General features: G+C 57.5%; 1 protein-coding gene across 1 annotated transcript in view; it reads left to right on the top strand.

Annotated features, from left to right (window-relative positions):
• DHX30 (DEAH (Asp-Glu-Ala-His) box helicase 30) overlaps positions 1-8,689 on the top strand; it is a gene marked incomplete at its 3' end in the record, with an annotated part of 11,410 nt that extends 2,721 nt beyond the window's left edge. Inside the window, exons 4-10 of the mRNA XM_008935764.1 lie at positions 286-438; positions 2,262-3,055; positions 4,179-4,294; positions 4,820-4,924; positions 6,611-6,786; positions 8,044-8,250; positions 8,608-8,689. Of these exons, the coding sequence (XP_008934012.1) occupies positions 286-438; positions 2,262-3,055; positions 4,179-4,294; positions 4,820-4,924; positions 6,611-6,786; positions 8,044-8,250; positions 8,608-8,689 (1,633 nt within the window). The remainder of the gene's footprint in view (positions 1-285; positions 439-2,261; positions 3,056-4,178; positions 4,295-4,819; positions 4,925-6,610; positions 6,787-8,043; positions 8,251-8,607) is intronic.
• Positions 8,690-9,158: the final 469 nt, after the last annotated feature.

Raw genomic sequence — 9,158 nt, 5'->3', positions numbered from 1 at the left:
CTCGGGGCATTGCTGGGGCTCCTCTGGCCCCGCTCCAGCAGGTCCCTGGCTCTGCTGTGCTGAGGACTCCAGAGCTGCCCCAGCACTGCAGGGGGGTCTCCCAGAGCTGGCAGAGGGGCAGGATCCCCTCCCTGCCCTGCTGCCCACGCTGCTGGGGGGGCAGCCCAGGCTGGGGGGGCTCCTGCCCAGCCCCGCACCCCCAGGGCTACATCCAGACGTGTGTGACCCCCGTGCTCTGTGTAGGAGCCTCGTGCCTGACAGTGCTGTTTGCCTCCTCCTTTGCAGAGCCTTGGCTTGGTGGACAAGAACAACAACCCCCTCAGCCACGCAATGTACAACATGACTTCTCTGCGGGAGCTGGGTGAGAACCAGAGGAAGCCCTGTCACATCAAGGTGCCCGAGGCCACCCTGCGCAAGATCGAGAACTACCTGAATCATGTAAGGCTTGCTCAGCAGCCTGGGAGCCAACACTCACCTTCAGGAGTTGGACCTGGCTTGAAACCTTCACGTTAAAACACTGAGGGAATTCGTGGCTTGATAGTTTGCCACAAAAACTGATCAGTCCCTTTGGGGAAGGGAGCCCCTTCTTGGGCAGCAGGACCTCTCTGTGTCCATCTGTGATGTTTCTCTGTGGTTTTTGGCTTCTGGGCTGTCAGGCAGTGCAGTTGTTGTGCATTTAGCCCTCCTTGTAGCTCATGAATGCTGCCACGTGCAGGTGCTGGTTCCGTGCAGCTCTGGCTGTGCCTTGCAGCTTTATGAGGTCCAGTGGCTGGTACAGGGGGTGTCTCACAGTATTCTACATGAGTGGTGGGTGCAGGTTCCCAGGCGCCCTGTGGTGCTTCCACCCAGGAGATCCCTCTTCCTGGTGGACCAGAGGAGGGGCTGATACCCAGAGGAGCTGAACAGTGCTGGGACAGGGTTCCTTGGGAGCACTCCCTGTCACAGCAGGAGTTAGTGCTCAGGTTAGGGGAGGTGGAGCAAGCTCAGCTATAAATGTGTGTAGTTCATTGAGGTCAGGAAAGTCAAGACTGTGCCTAAGAGCAGCCACTCCTGAATGACCTTCTGTGACTGAACTGTGGGCTAGAAAACACAGAAAAACAACAGCATGTTGAAGGCCCTTGGTGTGCCTGCCACACTCACGTGGCTGAGAGCTGTCACACCATGCTGGAAGGTCACAGCTCTGTGGCTCTGAGTGAGGCTCAGTCCCAAAGTACTGATCTGTAGCTGAACTTTCCATCCTGCCAACATCTGGCCAGTGCTTTGATCTGCGTTCTAGACAATTTCTGACCTATTGTGGCTCCTTTTGGTTCTTCCTGTGGGTTGTAGGACTTGTGTTTTTTCTTTTGCCAAGATGGAATGTTTCTGCTTAGCTGAACACTTGTGTCTTGGTCAAGTTACATGTCTGGGCTTCCTGAGGGAGAGAAGGGTGGTGTTGTAACTTGAGAGCTTCCCAAAGTCGTCTCAGGGGGGGCTGTTGCATCACTTGCATGCAGAGTAGCCACTGACTGGGAGAGTTTAAATCACTGTTTGTGCCTGTCAGCTCGGGTGTCAGCACTGATGGCCCTGTTGAAGTAAGGGATGTGGTGGGGACAAGGCAGGGCAGGGGGAGCCTGAGTTAATTCTCACTGTAACTAGCCTCAGTTCAGCACAGAAGTGGCCGAGTTACCTAAAATCTGAAGAGACTTTGGCGGAGCGTCGCGGTCACGGCAAAGCCAGGCTGGCTGAGCCTGCTCCAGGCTCTGCTCTCCAGCCCTCTTGGCACCATAGAATCATAGGGGTTGGAAGGGACCTCGAAAGATCATCTAGTCCAACCCCCCTGCCAGAGCAGGACCACCCAGAGTACATCACACAGGAAGGCGTCCAGGCGGGTTTTGAATGACTCCAGTGAAGGAGACTCCACAACCTCTCTGGGCAGCCTGTTCCAGTGCTCCGGCACCCTCACAGGGAAAAAATTTTTCCTGATATTCACCTTGAACCTCCTATGCTCCAATTTGCACCCATTACCCCTTGTCCTATCATAGGTCATCACTGAAAAAAGCTTAATTCCATCTTCCTACACTCACATCAATGTAAACATTGATGAGGTCACCCCTCAGTCTCCTTTTCTCCAGGCTAAAGAGACCCAGCTCCCTCAGCCTTTCCTCATAAGGGAGATGCTCCACTCCCCTCATCATCTTTGTAGCCCTACGCTGGACTCTCTCCAGCAGCTCCCTGTCCAGTACTAACCCTCTTCTCCCTGCCACTTCCTCCACCTCTGCCAGTACCCGGTGGACATCAGGGAGTCCAGGCCCCGGATCGCCGACGACATGATGAACCTGAGCAAGGAGTCGGGCGCCATCAGCGACGCGATCACGGGCAAGACGTACATCCCCATGCTGGAGGCGGAGGAGGTGCGCCTGAGCCAGAACCTGCTGGCCCTCTGGAAGAGGAGAGGAGCCTCCTGGCAGGAGAGCCACCCGCTGCCGGTGGATCCCCACAAGGACACCATCCTGTCGGCCATCGAGCAGAACCCCGTGGTGGTGATAGCGGGAGACACGGGCTGCGGGAAGACCACGAGGATCCCCCAGCTCCTGCTGGAGCACTACATCCTGGAGGGGCGCGGCGCCCGCTGCAACGTGGTGATCACCCAGCCCAGGCGGATCAGCGCCATCTCGGTGGCCCAGCGCGTGGCGCAGGAGCTGGGGCCCAACATGAGGAAGAACGTGGGCTACCAGGTGCGGCTGGAGAGCAAGCCGCCCGCCAGGGGAGGAGCTCTGCTCTTCTGCACCGTGGGCATCCTGCTGAGGAAGCTGCAGGGCAACCCCAGCCTGGAGGGCGTCAGCCACGTCGTGGTCGACGAGGTGCACGAGCGGGACGTCAACACGGATTTCCTGCTCATCCTGCTGAAGGGCATCCAGAAGCTGAACCCTGACCTGCGCCTCGTCCTCATGAGCGCCACGGGAGACAACCAGCGCTTCTCACACTACTTTGGGGACTGCCCTGTGGTGAAGGTGCCGGGGTTCATGTACCCGGTGAAGGAGTACTACCTGGAGGAGATCCTGGCCAAGCTGGGCCGGCACCGACACCGGCACTACGAGATCAAGGTGGGTGCTGAGGCTGGTTCCTGTGGGTGAGGTGCTGACTCCTGGCCTAGCAGCAGGGGAGGGTTTGGCTTGCAGCGCTTCCCTCTGGCTGTTGGACAGTGTTTGTTTAGCTTTAGCTCCACAGCAACCCTCGGGAGGTAAAGTCAGCTTAGGAGAAACCAAGAGTATTTTAAGTTATGGATTAAGATGATTTCACATTTGGGTCTAGGTGTCTTCTGTCCCTCATTAATGTGAAGCTTGTTTGTGTAAGCTAACAGCTCACTGGAGTTGTGTCTGTCTCTGTGTAGACACAGACTCAAATCTTTGCATACTCTGTGCAAGCCTGGTGCAGGACTAGGAGGGTCACGGCCTGGAGCAGTCTGTTACCCAAGTGCTCACCATCCCACATGACTGACTTCCCTGGGTTTTGCAGCTAGTCTCACTGTTCCTCTGGAAAATGCCCTCCAGACATGTACTCCTGGCCGTGGGTAATCCTCCTTCAAGCTGTGGGTCATGGAGTCACAGAATCATTGAGGTTGGCCAGGGCTTCTGGGTGTTTTCTAGCCCAGCAGGTTGGGCTAGAAGCTCTCAGCCCGTTTCCAGGCTGAAGACGACCCTCCCTGTGGCTGAGCAACCAGCTGGTGTATCAGCCACTTCTCCTGGGTTGCTGTCATCAGCAGACTCCCTGAGGGGGTCCCATTGCCCTGGGGGCAGTCACCCCATTTCTCTTGTGGCGGGGATGTTACCTGCACTTTTAAACTGGCCTGATTGGTGTGCTCCAAGCTGCTGAGGTACACAAAAGCTGCTGCTCTGTGCCTGGTGGCTTTGAAGTCCATGTTGCCTATAGCACTGTTTCATCCTCAAAAATGTGCTGTTCATTTTTGTCACTTGCTACTTGGTGCTGTTCAGTGGAGGAACACAAATCTCAGCTTCCAAGTCTGGAGGGTGGGGAGGGGACTGTGTAATCTCCCTGCTCAGCAGAGGAGACTGGCAGCAGTTGTGACCAGAGCAGGTTCTGGGTGGAGCCAGACCCAGGCTCTGGAGGTTCCTGGCTCCTGGTCCTGGGCAGGCTGCCCAAGGAGAGGAGGCTGCTCCCTGCAGAGGATGCTCTGGCAGGTGTTCTGATCCCCACGTCCCCTCCTGTCTTATCCAGCAATCAGATGATGAATGTGTCCTTGATCTTGACCTGATCACTGACCTTGTACTCCAGATTGATGCCCACGGAGAACCAGGTAGGTTCTGCTTGTCCCTGTGCTCTTTCCTTTACCTCTGGGGGAGGGAAGTGAATGTGCAGAGCCTGGACCCTTTGCAGAGAAAACAGGGTGCTGAGCTGACTCCTGTGAGGCTGTAGTGGAATCCTGTTGAAGTGAGTGGTCCTGAGCAGTGGGACAGGAGCTAGTTCTGAGTCTGAGAGAACAGCCAAGGCCTCAGTGTCTGGGTCATAGTGTCCCAGGATGGAGCTGTTCCTGGTGGGGAGGAGGTGAGACTTGTGTGCTCCAGCACTTGGAACACTACTGCACTGTTCAGTTATTCTTCTGTATGGGGGAGTATCTCTGTGTTACAGTAAGTGTGGGGCAGGTTTCCTCAGGGGTCAGCTGCCAGGGCACCCCACAGACCCAGGCCCTGCTTTCCTTAAAGGCTAAAGGTTCCTGTGGGCCTGGGGAAGTGGTGGGTGTCCTTCAGGGCAGCAGAAGCTGGAGAAAAAGCCTTCTGATTTCCAGGCCTGTTGTTGTTAACCCTGGCTGTTAACCCTTCAGGTGGGATCCTCTGCTTCCTCCCTGGCTGGCAGGAGATCAAGGGGGTGCAGCAGCGCCTGCTGGAGACACTCGGCTCTCAGAACAGCCGGTACCTCGTCTTGCCAGGTGAGGTGCAGCACCAGAGCCCCAAACCCCCATCCCCAGCACTCAGGGGAGTGGTGGGCCAAGTGATGGACAGGGACCTGTGAGTCCTGGTGGAGAGGTTGCCCATGAGGCAGCTATGGGCCCTTGTGGCCAAGGACAAAGGTCTTCTGGGCTGCATTCAGAAGTGTGGGCAGCAGGTCCAGGGGGGTTCTCCTGCCCCTCTGCTCTGCCCCAGTGAAGCCACCTCAGGAGTACTGGTTCCAGTGCTGGGCTCCCCAGTTCAACAGACACCAGGAGCTACTGGAGAGAGTCCAGCAGAGGCTGTGGAGCTGCTGAGGGGCTGGAGCATCTCTGTGCCAGGCCAGGCTGAGAGCCCTGGGGCTGCTGAGCTGGAGAGGAGAAGCCTCAGAGGGGATCTGAGCAGTGCTGAGCAAGAGCTAAAGGGCCCCGGGGGGCAAGAGGCTGGGGCCAGACTCTGGTCAGTGGTGCCCAGCGACAGGACAAGGGGCAACGGGCACCAACTGGAACCCAGGAGGTGCCACCTGAGCAGGAGGAGAAACTTGTTTGGGGTGAGGGTGCAGAGCCTGGAGCAGCTGCCCAGAGAGGCTGTGGAGTCTCCTGCTCTGGAGAGATTCCAAACCCAGCTGGATGCAGTTTTGGGCATGTGCTGGATGACCTGCTGGACATCTGGATGACCAGCACACCTGCTGGGTGAGCTGCTGGAGCAGAGGGTTGGAGGAGATGATCTCCAGAGGTCCCATCCAGCCCTCACCATGCTGGGATTCTGGGACTCGGCTGTTGCTCTGATGCAGAGTGAAGCTGTGTGCTCTGCTGTACATACCTGCTGTGTAACTGTGCATGCTCAGCAGAAAGAACTCCTCCTAGCAGAGGTGTCCAAACATATGTGATCAGAGAAACGGCTCCTGTTTGCCTCCAGCAGTTCAGCACTGGGGGAGAAGGCAGCTGCTGAGCTCTGCCTCACTGCACGCTGAGCCCATGGAGATCTTCAGCCCTCCCCTGTGGGATGGGGCTGTACTCTGCAGCTCAGCTTTCACACAGGAATTCAATGTTCTCTGTCACAGGAAGGCAATTTGTAACAAAAACCACTCTTGCTCTGCCAGGCTTTAAGATTTTTTGGGGGGTTTGGTTTGTTTGGGGGTTCTTGGTTTGGTTTTTAACAGTCATCCCTATTCAGTGTCAAATAAAGCCAACCTGGAGCACATCTATAAGCAGCTTGGTTGCTAAAAATGCAGGTGTTCTCTTGTGAAAACAAAGCTACGTGTTCATGGAACCACAGGATGTTTTGGGTTGGAAGGGACCTGTAATAGGACACGTGATGTAGAAGAGTTACAGGCCCTTGCTGATGACCATTTTTGACCAAGTGAAGCCCAGTGACAATGGGGATGTCCCATTCCCCTGCCCTGTGGAGCCATGAGCCTCTCTGGGACAGGAGGGGATCAAAGCTCCTGATGTGGAGCCGTAGGCTGAAGCAGCTGAAGTGAGGCCTTCCCATGACATGGGGAAGATCTTTCCTGGGGTCTGGCTGGCAGGAAACTGCTGGCAGTAAACATTTACAGGCAGTGTCCCTATGTCTGCCTCCCACTTCTGGAAGCAGGAGGTGATGGTAGAAGAAGGCTGAGAATCTCTGCCCACCTTGGCCTCAACAAGCTCAGCGAGGCAGGACTGACTCTGGTTTTTGTCTCCTAGTGCACTCCAACATCCCCATGATGGACCAGCAAAACATCTTTCAGAGGCCTCCACCTGGTGTCAGGAAGATTGTCCTGGCCACCAACATCGCCGAGACCTCCATCACCATCAATGACATCGTCCACGTGGTGGACAGTGGCACGCACAAGGAGGAGCGCTACGATCTGAAGACCAAGGTACTGATGCACCCTCAGCCCTGGGTGTGTTGGGGACACAGTGGAGCCAGTGGAGGCTTTCAGAACCACACTCCAGATGCTGTCAATGGGGTGGTAGAGCTGCTTCCTGCTTGGCCCCTGGGGTGCTGGTGCCACGTCCCCTTTGGGGACAGTGTTGGACTCGTCGTTCAGCGAGTGTTTGCCTTCACCAGGCTCCACAGGGACTTCTGCTGAGCAGGGAGAAGTCTGGTGTCCTCAAAGACACACAAGGCAAATCCTGCTCCCTTCCCATCTCTGTGTCACACCATCAGTAGCTTTGCCATTTTTTGGTGATGTCATGCTCTCTAGCCCAAGCAGCTCTGGCCTGTTCATTACTGCTCCTGTTTGAAGCTGCCTTCACCCCAGGGCCTTAGCTCCTTGGTCAGCTTTGGGAGGGGGTTATGCTGCTCTCAGGTCCCATTTCCAGTGGTGCTGGGCCAGGTGAAGGCTTGTGTGGATGCTTCCATAACTCAATGAAGGCAGCTGTGCCACTGTTGCCCTTGGCAGAAGGGGTTCTGGGGAGCAGGGTGGTGTGGAGCCAAGGCAGGTGTCCAGCAGATGGCATCAGGGTCTCATCCAGACACTGAGCAGCTCAGGCTGCCTGCTAGAGACTGGCACTGCCACGGGGGAGCAGGGATGGCACCCTGGCCCTGCAGCAGTATGGGTGTCAGTCATGAGGAGACTCCTAGATGGAAAGCAACAGCAACCTGACCTGGATCAGCACTAGTGTGGCCAGCAGGAGCAGGGCAGGGGACATGACCCTGGGCTGGGCACTGGGGAGGCCAACCCTCGAATGCTGGGGTCAGTTTTGAGCCCCGCCCTCCCAGAAGGACCTGGAGGGGCTGGAGCGTGGCCAGAGAAGGGCAACGAAGCTGGGGAAGGGTCTAGAGGCCAAGTGTGGGGAGGAGCAGCTGAGGGAGCTGGGGGTGCTGAGCCTGGAGCAGAGGAGGCTCAGGGGAGACCTTCAGGGTGCCCCTGAGGAACAAGTTCTTGCCCTGGAGGGTTGCCCAGGGCTGTGCCAGGCTGCCCAGGGCAGTGGTGGAGTCCCCACCCCTGGAGGGGTTCCCAAGCTGTGGAGATGTGGGGTGAGGGACACAGGGCAGTGGGGACCTGGCCGTGCTGGGGGAGGGTTCGGCTCCATGACCTGAAAGTTCTCTTCCAACCCAGACCATGATCTGCTTGTGTTTCGAGAGGACAGAGGGCAATGAGAGCTTTCACACCTGCTGCTCCTCCTCCTAGGTGTCGTGCCTGGAGACGGTGTGGGTGTCCAAGTCTAACGTGGTGCAGAGGCGCGGGCGCGCCGGGCGCTGCCAGTCGGGGTTTGCCTATCACCTCTTCCCTCGCAGCCGCCTGGACAAGATGCCCACGTACCAGGTCCCGGAGATCCTGCGCACCCCCCTGGAGAACCTGGTGGTGCAGGCCAAGATCCACATGCCAGAGAAAACGGTGAGCGGGGGGCGTGCCCGCGGGACGGAGGCGCCGCCAGGGCCCACGGGCGGGCACAGTCCCAGCCCCAGCGACTTGGGGTTTCTGCCCTCCTGAGCACAGTGTGCCTGGGGAGGTTAGGAGCAGGAAATGTGTGTAGATTGTGTAGATGACAGTGTGTCCTCTGGCACACATGGAAGAGTGGAGAGGGCTGAGCTCACCTCCCTGCAGGCAAACGGGGAGGGAGATGTGGTGCACACCGGGGCCCTGGGGCAGGATGGGGGGGGTCCCAAGGGCTCTCCCCCGCCCCTGCCTGGGAAACATGGAAAACGTGCCCTTTTCTTCCCCTCTTCCCTTCCTCTCCCCTCACTGTTGCAGGCGGTTGAATTCCTTTCCAAGGCTCTGGACAGCCCTGACATCAAGGCTGTGGATGAGGCTGTGATCTTGCTGCAGGAGATTGGTGAGTGACACTGTGTCCTGCTGTGGGGCCGATGGAAACGTGTTTGCTGGCTGGATGTGGGAAGAGGGGCTGGCACAGACTGAGCAGGGTTGTCCCTAGGCAGGGGTGGCAGCTGATGGGGACTTCCCAAACCACACTCGTGTTGCTGTTTTACTTCCCACGCTGCTTTCCTCAAGACGTGGGGAGATTGTCCCGAGCTTTAAACAAAAAGAAGAGGTGACAGAGAAAGAAGGGAGGTTGTGATCTGGAGTTCATAGCTGAGGTCTCACCGACTGTCCTCTGGCTGTTAGAGCCTTTTCTTTCGGCTCGGGTCAGTTGGACCTGGGGGGTTCTGGGTGCTTGCTGCAGGCAGCTGTGCCTCTGCTGGAGGTTAGGCCAGCCCTCCCCAGCCCGCTGGGCAGGTTCTCCTGGCAGCTCCACGTCCCCACGGGGAGCTGAGGGACGCGCCCCCGCGGGCGGCTCTGTGGCA

Source organism: Merops nubicus, unplaced genomic scaffold (assembly GCF_000691845.1).
Source record: "Merops nubicus isolate BGI_N331 unplaced genomic scaffold, ASM69184v1 scaffold15952, whole genome shotgun sequence".
Classification (NCBI taxonomy): Eukaryota; Metazoa; Chordata; class Aves; order Coraciiformes; family Meropidae; genus Merops; species Merops nubicus.
This window is presented reverse-complemented; position numbering and strand designations above follow the sequence as displayed.